The following is a 21,986-nucleotide window of genomic DNA, read 5'->3' on the forward strand; positions in this document are numbered from 1 at the left end:
TGGGCAAAAAATGTGCTGCAACTTGTTTGTGATGTACCAAAACAGATGCTAATTTGTAGACACATTGGTGTTATTGTTGCGGTTTAAAGGAATTGTCAAATGTAAAATTAAAAACAGGCTGTGCAAAATAAAAAAATTTTTCTAATATGGTTAGTTAGCCAAAAATGTAATGTATCAAGGCTGGAGTGACTGGATGTCTAACATAGTAGCCAGAATACAATTTTCTGCTTTGCAGCTCTTTTGGTTTCCACTGATTGGTTACCAGGCAGTAACCAATCAGTGACTTGAGGTGAGCCACATGGGTCATATCTGTTGCTTTTGAATCTGAGCTGAATGCTGAGGATCAATTGCAAACTCACTGAACAGATATGTCCCATGTGGCCCCCCTTAAAGTCACTGACTAAAGCTGGCCATAGACGCAAAGATCCGATCGTACGAATCAACGTACGATCGGACTTTCCGATCTCCCGACCCTCCACTAACCATTCAGATCAAAGTCTTTACCATTCCGATCAAATAAGAACAGATCACCCAATGTTCTGCCCCTGACAGCAATCGTACGATACTTATGTCTGACAACACTAGTGACAGTCTCCCACTGAAAATCGTACGATCGGCAATACACGCAGAGATATTATCGGCAGGCGACAGAAATTTTCTAACCTGTCCGATCGACCAAACGACCGATCTCCGCCGGATGAAAAATGTCGGGACTCTCCACACATGGTCCGAAAATCGTACGAATCCACGATTCGTACGATCGGATCTTTGCGTCTATGGCCAGCTTAACTCAGAGTTAGAGAGCTGAAAAGCAGGAAGTAGTGTTCTGGCTATTGTGTTACACATCCAGTCACTCCAACCTTTATACATTACATTTTTGGCTAATTAACTATATTAGAAACATTTTTTATTTTACACAGCCTGTTTAGCCAGTTTTTATTTTTTACACTGGTTCCTTTAAGCTTGCACCTGCAATTATACTGAAATATTATGTAAAACATACTGCACTGTGGGTAAACAGCATGATGATCTACATGGGATTGATGAGACTGATACATTGGATTGATTGGTAAACTCAAGAATCAATTCCCATACTCACCGGTATATCTTCAATATTAACCATATATTTTGTGTACACAGACATTTTAATTAGTCATTAAAAACGTATGTAATTTTGCATTTGGAAATGGAGATATCCTTGCATCTCTTCAACGTAATAATAAACAGACATAAAAACCTTTATAGACTGAATAACACACAGAACTCACAGCAGTCTATGAGGCAAATGAGCCATAATCACAGCTATGGTCATACAATGCCCTCTAATGGCTCAGATTCAGAAGCTTCTTGTTATTAGAAGTTTCTTTTTATGATTCAGACTTTTCGGTTACTACAGGCAGTCACAGTTTGTAGTTCTTTGATCAGAGATTTCCAGACTTTATAAATATGTGATCGGAGTTACTGCCAATTGAAAAGCTCTGATGTTGGATCAAGATGACCTGATGTCCATAAATTAGAGGTAAAAGTCTGCACCTGGCATCGTCCCAGGAAATGATTGACGTGCTGTTCCAAAGGCTCTAATCAAAGAGAAAAACACTGTAGAGGCTCTCTTGATTTGTTAGGTGCCAGCAAAAGCTAACTGCTACATAGGAGAAAGGAGGGAGCTATGATATAATGAAAAAAACAAGTTTATTCTCACTCATGGTGACTATAGAAGAGTTACAATGTTTACTGAAACTCCAACACACACACATTGCAATGTATAGTTGAACCTTTGCAGTATCAGATAATAACCGCTGCATATGTTGCATGGTACTTTTTGTCGTGCTCAAATGGCTCCATAAGACACACTAGGAATCAGCTCCAATTTCATTTTAGACCCTGTGACCCTCTTCCACCTTTTCTACTGTAGTTAAAATTAATAATTAGAGATGGTTAAATATTATAAGTCCTATAGCCGCAGGCGGGGTTGAAGAAAAGAGGTTTGCTGTCACTTATTATACCAGGTATGTCAAACTGAGATTTTATGGTCGCACATGGCCCTCTTTGTCCTTTTTTATGGTATTTTCCATAAATAATTTATAACCAAATGCAGCTCCATAACTGAATGTAATGTCTTCTTTTGTATGTGTAGGCTTCATTTTTGTATCCTTTGCTCTGTATTACCTTCTTATTTCGGCCCTCTTGTTAAACTGCATTAGAGCAAATTACGGTCAAAGTCAAGGGCATAACTACAGAGGAAGCAGACCCTGCGGTTGCAGGGGGACCCAGGAGGTATAGCGGGCCCCATGAAGCCCAAATAATGAGCAATTTCAATATCTACTGGTAACAGGACAAGCTCTGGATTGGTTTGGGGCCCTAAAATTAATTTGCTGTGGGGTCCAGTAACATCTAGTTACACCACTGGTCAAAGTCAACCCAGAAATCTGGAGTACTAGCTTTGTGACTGCTCTTGTCTCCCATGTCTAATGGCTTTTGTCACCCTAGTGTGTCTCTCATTGCCCTGGTCCTATCAGGGTCAATCCCAGTGTGTAATCCCAGGGTCACACCTACCTTTAGCTATTCAATTAACTTAAATTGGAAGGAGACTGTTAATGTCCCAGAAAAATTCAACAAGTAAGCAAGGCTGATTTGGGCCTTTCCTAAGTCAAGCACTGCCAATATCCCCAATAGCTTTTCCTCTTAGTGTGGCCTGAGAGCTCTGCTACAATTATTAGTTAAAAAAAAGGAATCATGGTTTACAGAGGCTGGGTGGCATTATAATTGTTTGAAGTTCAGTTCAAGTGAATAAGAAGTAGATGCCAGGAGGGTCAGGCAACTAAACTGCTCAAAGACTAAGGTCAATGTCTCAAATCCCCACTAAGAGCAATGAGAGGTCCAGGGATCAGTGACTATTAACTGAAAAACAAATAAGACTATGGTTTTATTTGCAAATTAATGTTGTTTGGCATTATATGTTTTTAAAAAAAAAAAAAAGATTTATTTCTTTGTATGTATCTCAGAATGAAGCAGGAGCCAAATGGTCAGAATTTTACACTAATGCAAGTAAACATTCAGAAGCCTTCAACAAAGATAGTATAACAGACCCTAGCATCAAGCTTCAGCTCATCTTCCTTTCAGAGAAGGGCTCAGCCATTTTGCCAGCAGAAAAATATGCCAGAGTAAGTATTGCACTACTGAAATTACTCCTTGTTATTTACGGCAGCTTGCTTTGAAATATACATTTAATTCTCTAACCCTATTTCATCTTTTTATACGGGTATGCTTCCCAAATTAACCTTCAGCTGACATTATCATAGCCTCTATAGAGAGGCTGTGGCCAGATGAAGGTTTTAGACCTCTCTTTTAAGAGTAATGTTAAAAAAAAATGAACTATATTATATGTATCCAGGAATCCGGATTATAAGGTAAAGTATATTTCAGTTGTTCCTACACCCTGTCACTAGTAAAACTCTTATTTATAGGGATGTACCGAATCCAGGATCCGGTTCGGGATTCGGCCTTTTTCAGCAGGATTCGGATTCGGCCAAATCCTTCTGCCTGGCCCAACCGAATTTGCATATGCAAATTAGGGGCGGGAGGGAAATCGCATGACTTTTGGTCACAAAACCCGGAAGTAAAAAATGTTTTCCCCTTCCCACCCCTAATTTGCATAAGCAAATTAGGATTCGGCCAAATCTTTCGCAAAGGATTCGGGGGTTCAGCCGAATCCAAAATAGTGGATTCGGTGCATCCCTACTTATTTATTTGAACTTATTTATGAATGGGGCAGATTGTTTACATTCTTTTTTTAATCGAACAGAACTAAATGATAACACGTACATCATACCTTTTTCTTATTCACTATCCATTATAAAATGGAGCCTTTTTGCACCAAGATTAGGGGCTGAATTCTATTAACAGAAGTGCCAGTTCAGCTGTGCTCCATAGGGGGCATCAACATGGAGATGATGGGTGGACTATTTAAAGCCCACATTGGCACAATGCTTTCTCCATGTATTTACTGAGTTTCTAAGGGTTCTAAAGGTTTACTGAATGAGAATTCAGGGTCCTAACAATTGTAGTTAGATTTCTAGTTTCTAAAGCTACTCTGTGGGACTAGAGTTTTGTAGTTGGCCACTAAAATGGGTCACAGGGGTGAAGCAGCCTTACTTTGCTATTCCCAAAGACTCATTATGTAGCCAGAAAACACTGATACAGGGTACCCAGCCATTTAATGCTTCCTTAAATATCCTGCAATCTCAGACACATTGAAACGCTTCTCCTGCAATAAATGTTTTTTTTTTTTACTAAGGGACAAATTGCAATTTAAATCTGGATTCCTTTTATGACACAAATCAATATGACTATAGACAGTATGGAGATTTTAATACTTATAACACTTGTTCCCCTCTCATTAAGCTGCCTTGAATACCAAATGATTGTGTTAGTCATGGTGATTGCATTTTGTTTTCCTTAGCTGAACCAAGTTCTAAATCAAATGAGCACAATATACAGCACACAAACTGTATGTAAATCGGATGGATCAAAGGATTGTTTCCCACTGGAACCAGGTAGGAAAATGTCTTCTACATTCTTTATTCACTCTCTTTTTTCTATTAATTATAATAATAAAGGCAATTTTAGCAGATGGGGTTGAGTCATAAATAACATGTCCATAAAACATTTCAGCATAATGGTGTTACCAAATAATACAAATTGTGATTACATTAACTATAATTGCACAATGAACAGCTGCCCTGCTATGCCTTTTAACTGGCAGCTCCTTCACAAGTTCAGCATACCTCCAAACTGTCCCGTTTATCGCGGGACTGTCCCGATTTTGACAGCTCAACCCGCGGTCCCGGATCGTTGAAAAGTCCCGACTTTCATTTTAATCTCCTGCACTGAACAGCCAGAAAAAGATACAAAGTTTCTAAAACTTTATTAAATATGTGGCTTTTGTCAGAGAGCCCAGTATTGTTTCTACTTATTTAAGATAAAATTGTAACTATTTAAGATAAGTCTCTTGGGAGAACTAAGACTTTCAGCAATTCACCTTTATTAGCAAAACTGTAATAACACATAAAACATGGCCCTAAACCCCCCAGAAATGTGTTCAAACTTTCCATAACCCACCAAATTTTGTAAAATGGGCATGGAATATATGGGGTGTGGCCACAAATGGGAATGGCCAAAAAATGTCCACCACGCTACACGCAGCAGACCTTTTCTCCCCTCTTTCTGATTTTTGAATGTTGGGAGGCAGGGCAGCCATCAGGGGGGGAGAGTTGTAGGGGCCCCCGAGGGTAAGGGGGGCCCAGCCATGCCACACTTACTTGATTAGCTGGGCCCCCCCATCTTTCTGAGAGCTGCTGACTTTGGGAAGGCATGGATGTTTAAGGGGCACTGGCCACCAATAATGTGGTGGGGGGGCCCTGGCCACCAATTTTTTTTTCTCATGTGGGGTCCTTGCCACCAATATTTTTTAATGGGGGGGCCCTGGCCACAAATGTTTTTTATGGGGGGCCCTGACCACCAATATCTTTTTATTTTGTTATTAACATGTGGGAACCCTAGCCACCATTATTTTTTTTGTTTTTTTACTGTGTGGTGGGGGGCGGACCTGTGGGGTGGGGAGGGCAGACCTGTAGGTGGGGCTTGCAATGGGCGCAGCCCAGGGGGCCCAGAAATTTTATCATATGGGGCCCTGTGATTTCTGATGGCGGTCCTGTTGGGAGGTATAAGACCAGGTTCCTAAATATTTTTCAGAAAGGGTCCTTTTTTTTTACAGTGTTTTTACAGGTACAGGATTACGAAGTACATACTTCATCTGAGACTAAAAAATTGGGATCTTAGTCTAAACCCCAGTCCCATATCTTAGTCTAAACCCCAGTCCCTGGGCCATATCCAGTTACAAGCCTTGCTCCTCAGTCCCACCTTTTTGGTATGCCCAATCTTATTTCAGGTTAGTGACTCTGTCTCACAGAAATACTAGCAGTTACGGGATATGCTAGAGATTGTTGTACTTGTCAGCTGGACTTTATTGTTTTAATTTAAATGTCTTAGCCCTGATTGGGTGCTTACTAAAAATTGCAACTTCTTGCCTGTAGAACTTGCACTTGAAAAGCCTCACAGAAGTAGAGCTAAAAAGTGCAACATTAGAAAACTAACCTTTAACCATAAATTGCCTCTGCAATAATAGGTTTGGACTTAATCATGGCTGAAAGCACCAATTATAATGAAAGACTGTGGGCCTGGGAAGGTTGGAGAGCCGAAACTGGAAAGAGAATGAGATCATTGTATGAGGAATATGTTGATCTGGAAAATGAAGCTGCCCATCTTAATGGTGAGTTATACATTCATCTACAAGGGATTTATGGATGTGCAGGGTTTAGAATAGAATTTAAAGATGAGATTTGCTTTATTCAAAAAAAAATCTGAACTTGCCCATTTCTTAAAGGCACTGAGCATATTCTAAAATATTCTATGGCTGTAGTGTATACAGATTAGTAATATTTGCATGGTCCACACCTACCCCTTCCTTACCTGGCCATGACTCTGGACTTTATCCAAGGCTGACCTTCTTCCCCAAATGTACTTTTCAGGTTCCCGATATCTTCACAGCTGACTTTAGGCTCCTCTCGGCTCCTCATTGTTGTGTCACTAAGCGTCAACATTCTAGAAGTGGCTACACTTGACAACTGTAGGATATTGTGACAGATCTCGGATTCTGCTACCTCCTTCTTATTCACTAACAACTCTTTGTTCTATAGAAATACATTTTACATGTTTTATAACAGGTATAAATCCAAGAAACCAAAATCTGTAAGGAGAATTTGCTGGTCTGCTATCTGAAAGCAAATATCTGATTGAACCAACAATGTACTTATCATTTAATTACCACCACAATTATCATATCACACACATACCTAAAACAGTTATTACATATACGTAACACATATGGTGGTTTGGTCAAGCTGTCAAGTAATGGAGTGGGAGCATGCTTCAAGGTTTATGGACCATACCATGTGGGGCACTGGTCAGAGTGATGCATCTCAGCTAATTGAATAATGTATTGTCTATAATCTATTTAACAAATAAGTAGGCTACATTAATATTAATGCATTTAAGTATGCAACACAGACTCTCCTTGAGGCAGAACCACTCCATTGCTCCATTTTAAAGAAATCCAAGGACAAAAAAACGAGTTCATGTTTAATAGAATCTTTCTTTTGCGTTACAGGTTATAATGATTATGGAGATTATTGGAGAGGAAACTATGAAACTCTGGCCACAGATATGTATGCCTACAGTCGTGAGGATCTCATAAAGGACGTGGAAAGAACATACCAAGAGGTATCTCTATGCTCACATAATAACGTTTTAAAGGAACAGTTTAGTGTAAAAATAAAAACTGGGTTAGCCAAAAATGTAATGTATAAAGGCTGGTGTGACTGGATGTGTAACATAATAGCCAGAACACTACTTCCTGCTTTTCAGCTCTCTAACTCTGAGTTAGTCAGTGACTTGAAGTGGGGCCATATGGGAAATAACTGTTCAGTAAGTTTGCAATTGATTCATTATTCAGCTCAGATTCAGAAGCAACAGTTATGTCCCATGTGCCCCCCCCTCAAGTCACTGATTGGTTACTGCCTGGTAACCAATCAGTGGAAACCAAGAAAGCTGAAAAGCAGGAAGTAGTGTTCTGGCTATTATGTTACACATCCAGTCACTCCAGCCTTTATACATTACATTTTTGGCTAATTAAATATATAAGAAACATTTTTTTTATTTTGCACAGCCTATCTATTTACCCAGTTTTTACACTGAACAATTCCTTTAAGAGCAAAATAGGATTAAAAAACAGAATAATTTTGAGTAATAATTTTGAGGAGAGGGGGTCTGGCCCGGGGGGGCCCACCGGGTTTTTTCCCGGGGTCCTGCCAGGCCAGTCCATCCGTCCCTGCCCACATTCAAATGTAAAAGAAGTTTGAGAGCAACACAAGCATGAAAAAAGTTCCTGGGTTTGGCAATCATGGGCTGTGATCTATTATTGGTAGCCTCTATGTGGACTGGCAGCCTACAAGAGGCTCTGTACATCTGGTTTTTATGCAATCAAATTTTGCCTCCAAGTCTGGCAATTCAAACCTAAGCACATGCTTTGTGGCCACTGGGAGCAACATCCAATGGGTTGGTGAACAGCATGTTACCCCTGAGCCACTGGTTGGGGATCACTGGTTTAGGGTATTCAGTAGTACAATGAACCAATGTTCCAATATACTGTTAAGCAAAGTCACTACAAGCACAAGACAAGTTTGGATAATGCCAATTTCATGTATTTCCGTATTTGTGATTTTAGATAATGCCACTGTACAAGGAACTCCATGCTTATGTCAGAGGAAATCTGCAGAAAGTCTACGGTTCTCATTACATCAGTGACTCTGGATGCCTTCCGGCTCATTTGCTTGGTATGCCCAGCACTGCTGACACTCACTTTCAACTGCTGTCATTGTAATTTGTATAATATGATAAATACTGATGTATTGCTACTTTTTCTGGTAACGCTTTTCTTTTCTGATTATTATTATTACATACCACTTAGTTACAATAATATTGATTCTGCGCATTGTATACATCTTGATGCTCCCCCCTCCCCTCCAGCCACTAAAACTATCTGGTTCTCTAACTGTTTATCAGGTGACATGTGGGGAAGATTCTGGACAAATTTGTATCCTCTAATGGTCCCCTACCCAGACAAAGCAAGCATTGATGTGACTCCTACCATGGTTGCTCAGGTAAAGATAAATGTTATTATTATGGCTACAACCAAAAGGGCAAAATGCCTAGCTTCCTGTTTCTCTATTGCAGCAAAAAATATATAGCACTATAACTGGCTACCAATAGCCTCCTGCTGCTTAGTGACAAGAGCCCGCTCCTTTCCTTGTGTTTCTGAATGATTAGAAGGTACAGTGTGGGGAGGGGGTGCCTATGGGCCTCCCCATCTGACCTTTAGTCATGTCTTAATGAAGGGAGCGAGCCACAGTTCAGTACACTCCAAACAGAGCACAGAGGTCTGTGGCTATTTGGGCATCATTGGGCATCATGTGCAAAAAAGTCTGATTGCAAACTGCACTTGGGATTGCCAATAAACCCTTATATCTCTAGCTTTTAGCTAGGAATGGCTCCAGGTCCTACTCTTGCTACAGAACATGGTTTCTCTCAACAGGTTGCGAAGTGGTGGGTACAAGCGTGTTGTGAATCTGAACAATTCTAGCCCGCAACCCACCTCAACAAGCCACTAGGGCAAAATTTCCAACCTGCACATCATTACTAGTTACCTGTAGCAACCACCTGTAGCAGGCTGCATTTATTGGTCAATGATATAATAGATAAACGTCTGCTAATGGAATACTACACCTTGGCAAACTTTATGGCATGTATTACAAATGAGGGTTCGGAAATTAGATGAGAGAACAACCTGGATAAACATTTTCAAAAGATAAAGAAGGGTATTTTATGTTCATGATCATTTAGTGTAAATGGTTCAGGTGGAGCGACAAAATGTTACGCATACTTTGCTGTCCTGTATCCCATCACAAAGTATCTTGTGATGATACAAGGTGTTTTGTGGAATATGAAATCGTTTTCTCTATCCACCATCTGGGATACACATAAATCTACTAAAATGGAGTCAGAAGCCACGTGTCATATGCCTAACACTGAGCACAGAATAATCCTCATTTATAGTTGTATATTTTAGATTAAAGAATGTTACACAGTCACAGAATATGTAATAACATTACACAATTGAGATGATAAACACTGTAATTACCACATTCTATCTCATATTCATTTTTCTGGGTTTCAGGGATGGACGGTAGAAAGGATGTTCAAAGAAGCAGAAATTTTCTTCAAGTCTGTTGATCTTTTTGCACTTAATGAAAACTTTTGGAATAATTCAATGCTAGAGGACCCTAAAGATGGAAGACAAGTTGTGTGTCATCCTACAGCCTGGGATTTGGGAATGAATGACTTCAGGTACTAGTTGCACTTTGCTTATGTTGCTTATAGTAACAGAGGAGATAATAACTTCAGAGAAGGGAGTGTGACTGTGGGATAGCAGGTATAGTAGGGAGAGATGGTGTCTATAGTAACAGTGGGATAATAGTCTCTGGGAAGGGAGTGTGACTGTGGGATAGCAGGTATAGCAGGGAGAGATGGTGCCTATAGTAACAGTGGGATAATAGTCTCTGGGAAGGGAGTGTGACTGTGGGATAGCAGGTATAGTAGGGAGAGATGGTGCCTATAGTAACAGTGGGATAATAGTCTCTGGGAAGGGAGTGTGACTGTGGGATAGCAGGTATAGTAGGGAGAGATGGTGCCTATAGTAACAGTAGATAATAGTCTCTACGAAGGGAGTGTGACTGTGGGATAGCAGGTATAGTAGGGAGAGATGGTGCCTATAGTAACAGTGGATAATAGTCTCTGGGAAGGGAGTGTGACTGTGGGATAGCAGGTATAGTAGGGAGAGATGGTGCCTATAGTAACAGTGGGATAATAGTCTCTAGGAAGGGAGTGTGACTGTGGGATAGCAGGTATAGTAGGGAGAGATGGTGCCTATAGTAACAGTGGATAATAGTCTCTGGAAAGGAAGGGAGTGTGACTGTGGGATAGCAGGTATAGTAGGGAGAGATGGTGCCTATAGTAACAGTGTGATAATAGTCTCTGGGAAGGGACTGTGGCTGTGGGATAGCAGGTATAGTAGGGAGAGATGGTGCCTATAGTAACAGTGGATAATAGTCTCTGGGAAGGGAGTGTGACAGTGGGATAGCAGGTATAGTAGGGAGAGATGGTGCCTATAGTAACAGTGGATAATAGTCTCTGGGAAGGGAGTGTGACTGTGGGATAGCAGGTATAGTAGGGAGAGATGGTGCCTATAGTAACAGTGGGGATAATAGTCTCTGGGAAGGGACTGTGGGATAGCAGGTATAGTAGGGAGAGATGGTGTCTATAGTAGCAGTGGGAATAATAGTCTCTGGGAAGGGAGTGTGGCTGTCGGATAGCAGGTCTAGTAGGAAAAGATGATGCCTATGGTAATGGGATTAATCGTTTCTAAAAAGGGTCTTTGGCTTTATTGGCATAGGGGTTGTATCTCCCCCCTAATATTTTCTCAAAACCTAAAAAGTTCTTCCAGCTGCTTAAGATGAAGGGCCTGACACTGCTATTGTGCTATGTTATGCTTAATTATAAAGGTATTGCAGAGTATACTTATTGAAAATAGGTTGGCTATTATGAAGAACTTTATAACAGTTTCCTCCATTAACTATTTTAGGACAATAAAACTGTGACAAAGTCAGATTTGTGTTGTCATTAGGACATTCTTTGTAAGAATACCTGGGAGGTGGCAGGGACAACTGCCGCCTCCTATTCTGCGCACAGCCAGGCGTGCATAGCCACTTCCGGGTTTGATGCCCACGGGGTGACGTCTTTTCCATTTTGTGTGATGTCATCGCACTTGGAGTGAATTTAAAATATTTAAATGGGAAACGGCCAATTGTTTCTTGCCCAATGTAGATCTATTTCAGGGTGCGATTCTAGTCTGTTTCTCTGTTCTTGACCCCTGCCTGAACCAACCTTTTCCCTGTATTTGACTATTCTTCCGGATCTTAATCTTGTACTTTACTGATTTGTTTGACCGTGGCTCAAGTCCCTGACTGAGATTTTGGCTCCCGATTCTGCACTGCACCATCTGGTTTTGACCGCAGCCTCTACGACTATGCTTTGCCCTATCCCCGTTCCTCCTGTTACACATTACTGTTCCCTTGCCTACCCAGAACTGTCGCTCTGGTTCATCGCTTTAAGACCTAGCAGCATCCTAGTAGCAGAGGGCTCCTCTCCAAGCGAAAGGCGGCTGTTATAGGTGGAAACGCAAACTGTGACCAGAACCTTGATGTCTGTTCTGGCAAACCATACGTCACATTCTTATACTGATGTTTTAAGACTGAATAACATTTCAAGCATCTTGCAGAAATGGACACTTTCCATAAATCAAAACCCTAATTTCTAATGAAACAGGTGTAATAAAACATGTAATTGTCATTGCTGACATCAGTACCATCTAGCAGAATGGATTCCATGATACTCAGAGAGTGAAATATTTTATCCTATTCTAGTTCTCAGTGCAAATGAACTCTTTCACTTTTAGGATCAAGATGTGCACAAAGGTGAATATGGAAGACTTCCTAACAGTTCACCATGAACTGGGACATATTCAGTATGACATGGCATATTCTAAGCTGCCTTTTATGCTGCGGGATGGTGCCAATGAAGGTTTCCATGAGGCTGTTGGGGAAATTATGTCACTGTCTGCAGCTACTCCAAAGCACCTAAAGCATATCAAACTACTGGATGAAAATTTTGTAGAAGATCAGGGTAAGTATATTCTGAAATTGTTGAATTACTCAGCAATAACAGTAAGATAATAGTATTTATACGAATAACTGCCATACAAAGGATATTCAGAGGGCCCATTTCAAAATTCAAAGTACAGCATCTGTACAAAATAAGAGCAAAAATAGATACCAAATTGCATTCATCCAAATGATAAACAACCCTCGAAAAACCTGAAAAAGTTTAATGAAAGCTTACATTTTGCCTAGGACAGCTACCATTGACTTCTACATGTACACAGTTTCAAGATGCCAAAATTTTAATCCAAGTTTTTGGAGTGTTTAATAATTCTCTAAAACTCTAGTTTTTGAAAGTCTAATTTAAATTAGCTAATTTTCAACCCAAAAATCTCAAATCACTAAAAAAATGTGAATGGTGATAAATCAGCCCCATAGTATTAGAAACTGCAGATAAAAGATGGGTGTTCCCTTTTAGAGGAAACGCCTGATGTATTTTTAAGAAGCCATCAAGAATTTTATTTAGAAAAAAATTTGAGTTGTCTAATATATTTTTGCCACATTTCATAGCATGCCAGACTAATCTGGAAAATGTTTTCTCTTCTTTTTAATTTGCTTTTGGATTAAATATTAGATACAATATAGTCATAGTTTAAGAAAGACATACTTTATAAATTAGAGCTATTTTCAGTTTTATAAATATGTATACAGGTATGGGACTTATTAAGCAGACTTATTAAGCAGAATTCTCGGGACCTGGAGTTTTCCCGGATTTCCTTAATTTGGATCTTCATTCCTTAAGTCTACTAGAAAATGATTTAAACATGAAATAAACCCAATAGGCTGGTGTTACATCCAGTAAGGATAAATTATGTAATTAACTTTTATTGGGATCAAGTACAAGGTACTATTTTATTATTACTGAGAAAGAAAATACTTTTTAAAAATTCGGATTATTTGAATAAAATGGAGTCTATGGGAGATGGCCTTCCTGGAATTCAGAGCTTTCTGGATAACACCTGTACTTTATTTACCACTTACCTCCTAACTGATATATCTTGTTACATTTTTCATTCAGAGATAGAAATTAATTTCTTACTCCGACAAGCACTGACCATCGTTGGTACATTACCTTTCACCTATATGCTGGAGCAGTGGAGATGGAAAGTGTTCCGAGGAGAAATCCCTAAGGAGCAATGGATGAAAACCTGGTGGCAGATGAAGTACGAGTAGAAAACAACATACCAATAACATTTTGTATTTGCTTTTTTTTTCACTGCAAATAGGTGCCAAATAGGTGCCACTATTTGCATTATAGTTCTAATTTGTTAATGAATTGTAGAGAAAAAAACACATACCGTTATGCAAAGTAGGGTTGTGCACAGAGATCCCTCAACTGTTAGCTCAGCAAAATATTTATATCTAGAGGAATGTTTTCTAGGCTGGGGAAAACGATGACCTTGTTTTTCAAAAATACAAGTAGTTTTCATTACTAGATGTATCTCTAGGTGCACCAAGGCTGTGGGGAGCTGAGGTGGCTTATAGCTGCTGGGGTGTAAGCAGTATGTGTGGCCCAAGCCTGGAAATAGTCATCCAGTTCTTTTTTTTAGGGTGCGGGGTTCTTTAAATGCAATACAAGTAGGATGCCCCCCTCCAGGTCCCCAGCCACAGCCTACCTTCAGCCGCAGCCTCCATATCAATTTTTTTTTGCCAAGACTGGGCCGGAGAGGGAGGTCGGGGCAGGAACAATTTATTGGGGCCAGGAGTGGGTCTGGGCTGGCCCACGAGAGCCGGGCCCCACCGGGTTTTTTCCCTGAGTTCCACCAGCCCAGTTGGACCTTGAATACAAGTGGTATGTGTTTTCTAAGATGCTATCACAAGACTATAGGAGGCCTGAAGCCTATAGGAAATACTCCTGGTGGCATATAATGACTGATCAGCAATGCTGTTCTATTAGTAAATAGTACAAAAAGGACCATCAAATAGGACAACTAATATATATTAACCACTTCCTCTGTTGACAATTGCCAACTTTCTTCAGAAGCTATTGTCTATAAATTAGACTTAGTTGTTAATTTAAAAAAAACTAGAGAGCTAAAGGTCTGCCAGAACTCTCTGGTGGTAAATCATTTAGTTTTTCTTTCATTTTAAACCCAACAATAATTGTGTATTTTTCTTTTCTTACTTTAGACGAGAACTGGTTGGAGTGGTGGAACCTGTCCCGCACGATGAAACCTACTGTGATCCTCCAGCTCTTTTCCATGTGTCCAATGACTATTCATTTATTAGGTATGGCTTCTGAGCAGAGAATAGTATTGGTTGGTGTACTATAGTATACAAAGATTCACAGATATAATGTCATATATAATGAGATTAAAGCCCTGGACTAGTTTGTTAGTTTGATTATAATAATTAAGAGGTTGCGTATGAAATGGTATGATTATCATATTAAGGGAAGGTAACCCCTGTCATTTGCCAAAATACATTATTTGAGGCTGCATAAAGGCACTTTATACCTTCTAACTGAATAAACCTAAGTGCTAAATTGTAGCGGTGCAACATCACTGGCATTGGAGTAATAGGCCTGTCCCACTCTTCCCCCTATGGAAGAAAATGGTATGCACTGAGCCTTTAACTCTATGGGGCAGATGCATCAAGGGTCGAATATCGAGGGTTAATTAACCCTCGATATTCGACTGGGGAATGAAAATCCTTCGACTTCGAATATCGAAGTCAAACGATTTTGGGCAAAAAGTTCAATCGAATGATCAAAGGAATAATCGTTCGATCGAACGGTTAAATCCTTCGAATCAAACGATTCGAAGGATTTTAATCCAACGATCGAAGGATTATCCTTCGACCAAAAAAACTTAGCCAAGCCTATGGGGACCTTCCCCATCGAAATTCGAAGTTTTTTTACTTCAAATCCTTCACTCGAATGAATGAATTGGCCCCTATGTAAAAAGTTAACTGGATAATGAAATACAACAAGAGGCTAAATAATGGTAACTAGTGATGGGTGAATTTTTCCCCCGAAACAGCAAAAAATTTGCCGGTGTCAATTCCGACACCGGCAACAATTTGACACGCATTAAAGTCAATGGGCGTGCTTTTAATTGTCGCCAGCGTCAGTATTGTCGCTAGAGTCCAAAAATCATTTACAAATAAAAAGAATAAATTCGCCCATAACTATGGTAACATCACATTAGGGAAACAATTAACCAGAGCCTCGTTATAATTGCTTTGCATTAGATTACATCAACAGCAGTTTTAATTCCTTAGAACTTCACATTCTTTTTCAGGAGAACGCTAAACGTTTTTTCTTGTGAGAGACCACAAGATAAAAAAAAACAAACAATCCTCTGTTTCATAAACAGGTATTACACAAGAACCATTTACCAGTTCCAGTTCCAAGATGCCCTCTGCAAGGCCACAGGACACACAGGTCCACTCCACTCATGTGACATTACAAACTCCAAAGAAGCAGGAGCAAAACTACGGTGAGAAATACTTACTCAACATTCTGACACCTCCTTCCCACCCAAGTGATACCTATACACAAACTTTATATTTGTAACCCCCAATCTCAATTGTATATATAATGCACAATAAAGTGAAAGCCTTTTAAATTAATAATAATTTTAGGTTTTAATTTTCCCTAGAGCTATGCTGGAGCTTGGGAAAGCTAAGCCCTGGACTGAAGCACTACAAAGCATAACAGGAGGAACAAAAATGGATTCCCAACCACTTCTTAAATACTTCGAGCCATTATTTGTATGGCTACAGAAAAATAATCAGGTTAATGGAAGGAAGAGTACCTGGAACACAGCATGGTCTCCATGTATGTAGAGATTAACACAGCATTGACCAGCTTCTCTATGCTCCCAATTATTGTGCAGTTAGAGCATGTTTTTCTCAAGGTTGTAAGGTTAAGTCATTGAGGAAGAAGAGCTGTGTAAATAAGACACATAAAGGTGGTATTGTTACCCTGTGTAAGGAGTTACAACAAGCAGACAAAATGAAGGCAGTGTGAGAGGGGAAATTGAGTTGGATAGGCAGCTAGGGGGAATACAGAGAGAAAATTATCATCATGGAAGCCCCGTCTACATGGACTGTTATATATTATTATGTAAAAGTTTTCATGTTTAAAGGGGTAGATCATAACTTATAGTATGTTATAGAACATGATATTCTTAGCATTTTGCTATCTAAATAAGTGTGTGCGTAATATCAATACAATTTTTACTTATAGTCTCAGCAGCCGAGTCCATTAAAGTGAGGATCAGTCTAAAGTCTGGTTTAGGAGACAATGCGGTAAGTAGAACTGGGTTACGATATTTCAGTTATTAAGATCTACAAAAGTTAATACGGGTATGGGATCTGTTACCCAGAGACCCATTTTCTGGAAGGCTCCTAATTAAGGAAAAGCTGCCATTTTAATTCGAATCATCCAAATTTTAAAAAAATTATTATCTTTTTCTCTATTATAAAACAGTTGTCTGTAATTGAACCCAAACAAGATATAATTAATCCTTATTGGAGATAACACCAGCTTATTGGGTTTATTTAGGGACAGATTTACTAAGGGTTGAATTTCGAAGTTAAAAAAACTTTGAAATTTGACCCTTTGAATTGAAATCCTTCGACTTCGTATATCAAAGTCGCAGGATTTTTCACCGAATTTAGCGTTCGAACGATCGAAGGAAAATCGTTCGATTTTATCGTACGGTCGAAGGATTTTCCTTCGATGTACAAAGACTTAGAAAATGATTGTAGAAGGTCCCCATAGGCTAACATAGCACTTCGGCAGGTTTAATTTGGCGAAGTATTGAAGTCGAAGTTTTTTTTAAAGAGACAGTACTTCGATGATTGAATGGTCAAATATTCAAACAATTTTTACTTTGAGTCAAAGTAAAGTCAAAGTCGTAGTATCCTATTCGATGGTCGAAGTATTAAAAAAAATTACTTCGAAATTCGAACTTTTTTAACTTCGAAAATTCACTCGAACCTTAGTAAATCTGCCCCTTAATGTTCACATGATTTTCTAGTAGACTTAAGGTATAAAGATCCAAATTAAAGAAAATATCCGTTATCTGGAAAACACCAGGTTCCGAGCATTCTGGATAACAGGTCCCATACCTGTATTTATATTTCTGATAGTAAGAACTTTTATTTGAATAGTCGAAACATCTATCAGTAAAAGCACAGATCCACAGTCAGTATACGTTGTAAGTAAAGGCAATATTGTCACAAAAAAGGGCCTAGTATATTGCAATGAAACATACTTATGCTAAAATAATGCAGCACATATATTAATGGAACATGACCAGTTTTATACTAAGACCATCCTAACTGCCCCTGGAGAATTTCCCTGCCACGCTATGTTGTCTTTGCTCTAAATAAAATAAAATAAAAAATTACAATTAACGGCAGATTTACATAAATCTTGATTCTTTTTTTTTTTTTAATTTGGGGGAAAAACTTGAATTAACGTAAATTTGTTTTTTTCTTTCTCAATGTCCAGCATATTTACAAAAGACTTGAATAGAAAGACATCGACCAGTTAAATCACATGAAAAAATCCAACTGCTTAAAAATGCATTCTGCAGGGGTTATTTACTAATAAACTCCAGATTTTTTTTGGAATTTATTAAACCCCCAAGGATGGAAATATCCAAATTAGAAAATCCGGCATCTCAGACCTGTCGAGGTTGCATTTAAGTCAACGGGAGAAGTCCTAATGATTTTTTGATGTGCGCTGGGTTTCGTGCAATTTTCGGGCAAAAAAGCATAAGAAATCGGAGTTTTCTGGTTTTCCCACAAAGCAAATTTTCGCGGGAAATGTAACAATAAATAAGTGTAAAAACCCGAGTTTGTAGCAGGAAATATTGAGATAAAATTGGACTTTGATAAATAACCCACTACGATTCTTTTTGTATGCGCCTGCAAAATCTCCATCTTTTCCCCCAAAACTTAAAGTAGCTTGAATCTTGAAAATCCTCTACTGACTTTTAGAAAAACTCCCCAGCTTGTAGCTGACATTTTTTTCAATGTACATTTTTCAGTGTTTGAATTTGTACGTACATCCTAATAGCCTAAAAAAACAAAACTTTGATTGTTAATCAGCCAAGTATAAGCTGTGCAAATGCATAAAAGGCCAATTCAAAACATGGTTTTGCTTTCATTAGAGTCTTTCATTTTTTTAATGAGCAAATGATTCATTTCTTTGAAACAGACTCCCAATTAGGTTATATCACTTTAGCTATGAGGAACCATCTGTTAGACATGTAGATGAGAGAGAAGTGAGAAAAACATGTCAAACTGTTGTATTTCTATCTAGATGTTAGTGTTTAGTTATAGGCGCTCCAGAGCCAACAGACAAATGGCTTTTGGCATTTAGAAATATGAATTAGTCTGAACTACAGAGTTTAAACTCTAAATTTTTCTGATTGGAATAGAGACTGACCTTAAACATATAACATATAACAGTACAGGTATGGGACCTATTATCCAGAATGCTTTCTGGATAATGGATCTTTCCGTAATTTGGATCTTCATATATTAAATCTACTAGAAAATCATGTAAACATTAAATAAACCCAATAGGCTGGTTTTGCTTCCAATAAGGATTAATTATATCTTAGTTGGGATCAAGGACAAGGTACTGTTTTATTATTACAGAGAAAAAGGAAATGATTTATAAAAATTTGGATTATTTCATTATAATGGAATCTATGGGAGACGGCCATTCCGTATTTTGAAGTTTTCTGGATATCAGGTTCCTGGATAATGGATCCAATACCTGTATAAGCAAGCATTACAGTGTTTGCCCAGGGCTCCCTTCATACTATAGAAACAAAATCAGTTTCTTAATCCTGCCCTCTATACCCTCGGCCCTTGTATTTGGGACTGATTGTGTCCTTTGGTCCTAAGTAATTTCTCTAGAACTGATGAAGAACAATAAACAAATGCTAGTTTAGGGTGAGGTGACATGGGGCATTTTTGAAATCGCGTTTTCGAGCATAAATACGCACAAAAGGAAGCCCTACTGAAAATAATGGAATACGCACTATTGCAATTCTCTCAGGGCACTTGCGAGCCAACATCCATGCGATGCCGGTATTTGCGTTTTTCAGCCAATATGCCAAGGAAATGCCATATTATTGAACTCTATGAAATCCGCAGGTTTGGACATACACTACGCTTAAATACACCACGTATTTTCAATATGGAGGGCAAACGCTTTTTTTTAGAAAAAAAAAACGTAATGTAAAAGCGCCCTGTGTGACCTCACCCTTACACTTTTTAATTTGCATAATCCTTGATGGAAAGTTTTTGTTTTAATCAGCGGTTCCTTGTTAGAAAAAAGAATTTTGAATTTCAATTCGCCATTAATGGCCATAAAGTGCCATAAATATTATGCATGGAATCTCATGAAATATTTTATCCTTTCTTAGTGGCTGTAAACACTACTTACTGTACATGTCTAGTCCAAGTGGACTCCACTTGGAGTAAAGATGTAAGCCTCATTATTTGGACACAGCTGAGTGAAAATCTAGTTTGTTAAACTGACCGTTCTGCATGGCAAACGATATTTGCTCTGCATTCTTAAAAAAAAAAAGCATAAAAATGGCAAAATTCCAAAACCTGCCCAATTGTTTTGTTTACTAACATATATGTAAACCGTCATTGAGCGCTCAACTGGGTTGAATCTGGATGGACCCATAGCGGTTCCAGCCCTGGTGATGTGCATGTCCAGTTTCCCTCAACCCGCCTGGAACCTAACCTGTCCCCTCCCATCCTGTACCTGGCTCGGCCTGCTCCGTCCCCTCTATTTATAGACCTGCCCCGCAGTGATGTCACAAAAGGGGTGGGGCGGGCAGGTGCAAGTCTATAAATTTAGGGAACTGAAGCTGTAAACCGGCAGTGTGAGGTCACAGGTGGGGAAAGCAGGACAGAGCGACCCAACGTTTTTTGCGTTAGCTGCACATCACTACTGCTTACATCTGCTTATGTAAACCGTCATTGAGCTCTCAAGTGGGTTAAATCTGGATGGACCCATAGCGGTTCCAGCCCTGATTACTAGTGATGTGCGTGTCCAGTTTCTCTAAACTCGCCCAGACCCTAACCCGTCCCCTCCTATCCCGAACCTGGCTCAGCCTGCTCTGTCCCCTCTATTTATAGACCTGCCCCACTGTGATGTCACAAAAGGGGTGGGGGTGGCAGGTGCAAGTCTATAAATTTAGGGAACTGAAGCTGTAAACCGGCAGTGTGAGGTCGCAGGCGGAAAAAACAGGACAGAGCAACCCAACGATTTTTTGCGTTAGCCACACATCACTACTGCTTACATCTGCAGCACAAATAGTGAAATATTATGCTTCCTATTTGAATAAATTCACAGTACATTTCATTTCAATATTTACACGGTGCTAGGAAGAAAGGTATTCATTTTGCTGACACATTTCTTGACTAAAAATAGAATCCTTCAGTACAGAATATTGAAGATCACTAATTCTGAACACTAATTCTGACTTCACAGTACGAATGGAACGCCAATGAAATGTACCTGTTCAGGTCATCTATTGCCTATGCCATGTCAAAATATTATGCTGCCATGAAACAAGACATACCTTTTACGTAAGTGATATCCGTTCTTTAACCGCTGATTATCAATATGGCAAAACCACAGGCAGGAAACATATTCACTCTGTTTTATTCTCTGTATCTGTATTTTTTACAGTGGTGGGTTTTTTTTGTACACAACTATTTGCAGTTTATAAAGCAACATGAGTGATATAATATTAATTGTGGGGCTGGCTATTGTAAATGATGATGGGGCAATTTAGGAAGGAGAATTTAAATTCACTTTTAGTATGTTATAGTATGTTATAGAATGGCCAGTTCTAAGTAATTCCTCAATTGATCTTCATTATTTATTTTTTCTATATATAGTTTTTTTATTATTTACCTTCTTCTTCTGACTTTTTCCAGCTTTCAAATTGGAGGTCACTGACCCTATACAAAAACAAATGCTCTGTAAGGCTACAAATGTATTGTTATTGCTACTTTTTATTATCTTTCTATTCAGGTCTCTCCTATTCCTATTCCAGTCTCTTATTTCAAATCAGTGCATGGTTGCTGGGGTAATTTGGACTCCAGCAACCAGACTGCTGAAATTGCAAACTGGAGAGCTGCTGAATAAAAAGCTAAATAACTCAAAAATCACAAATAATAAAAAATGAAAACCAAATGCAAATTGTCTCAGAATATCACTCTCTACATCATACAAAAAGTTAACTCAAAGGTGAACAATCCCTTTTATTGCCATCTAGTTGTGTGGTTCATCTTACAATTAAAAGAAAATGCTTATTGTAAATATATCTGGTCCATACACTTACATACATTCTTTTTCTCTCGGCAGATATTTAAATGTTCATGTATATAATGAGACCCCAAGAGTTTCCTTTATGTTTTATGTTACCATGAACGATAGTACTGTGGTTTCAAAACTGGAAGTTGAAGAAGCTGTAAGGTAAAGAAAACATCTATTTTCTATTCTCTATTTAATTGTATCAAACAAGATGGCCGTTTACTTAA

The 21,986-nt window shown here is 38.9% G+C and overlaps 1 protein-coding gene across 1 annotated transcript in view; it reads left to right on the top strand.

Annotated features, from left to right (window-relative positions):
• The window catches only part of ace2.L (angiotensin converting enzyme 2 L homeolog), a 38,635-nt gene that overhangs the window by 12,740 nt on the left and 3,909 nt on the right, over positions 1 to 21,986 (top strand). Inside the window, exons 2-16 of the mRNA XM_018245445.2 lie at positions 3,003 to 3,161; positions 4,460 to 4,553; positions 6,185 to 6,328; positions 7,226 to 7,338; positions 8,342 to 8,450; positions 8,680 to 8,777; positions 9,851 to 10,020; positions 12,188 to 12,414; positions 13,468 to 13,612; positions 14,580 to 14,678; positions 15,767 to 15,889; positions 16,052 to 16,230; positions 16,642 to 16,703; positions 20,929 to 21,026; positions 21,811 to 21,921. Of these exons, the coding sequence (XP_018100934.1) occupies positions 3,003 to 3,161; positions 4,460 to 4,553; positions 6,185 to 6,328; positions 7,226 to 7,338; positions 8,342 to 8,450; positions 8,680 to 8,777; positions 9,851 to 10,020; positions 12,188 to 12,414; positions 13,468 to 13,612; positions 14,580 to 14,678; positions 15,767 to 15,889; positions 16,052 to 16,230; positions 16,642 to 16,703; positions 20,929 to 21,026; positions 21,811 to 21,921 (1,931 nt within the window). The remainder of the gene's footprint in view (positions 1 to 3,002; positions 3,162 to 4,459; positions 4,554 to 6,184; positions 6,329 to 7,225; positions 7,339 to 8,341; positions 8,451 to 8,679; positions 8,778 to 9,850; positions 10,021 to 12,187; positions 12,415 to 13,467; positions 13,613 to 14,579; positions 14,679 to 15,766; positions 15,890 to 16,051; positions 16,231 to 16,641; positions 16,704 to 20,928; positions 21,027 to 21,810; positions 21,922 to 21,986) is intronic.

This window comes from Xenopus laevis, chromosome 2L (assembly GCF_017654675.1).
Source record: "Xenopus laevis strain J_2021 chromosome 2L, Xenopus_laevis_v10.1, whole genome shotgun sequence".
In the NCBI taxonomy this organism is placed as follows: Eukaryota; Metazoa; Chordata; class Amphibia; order Anura; family Pipidae; genus Xenopus; species Xenopus laevis.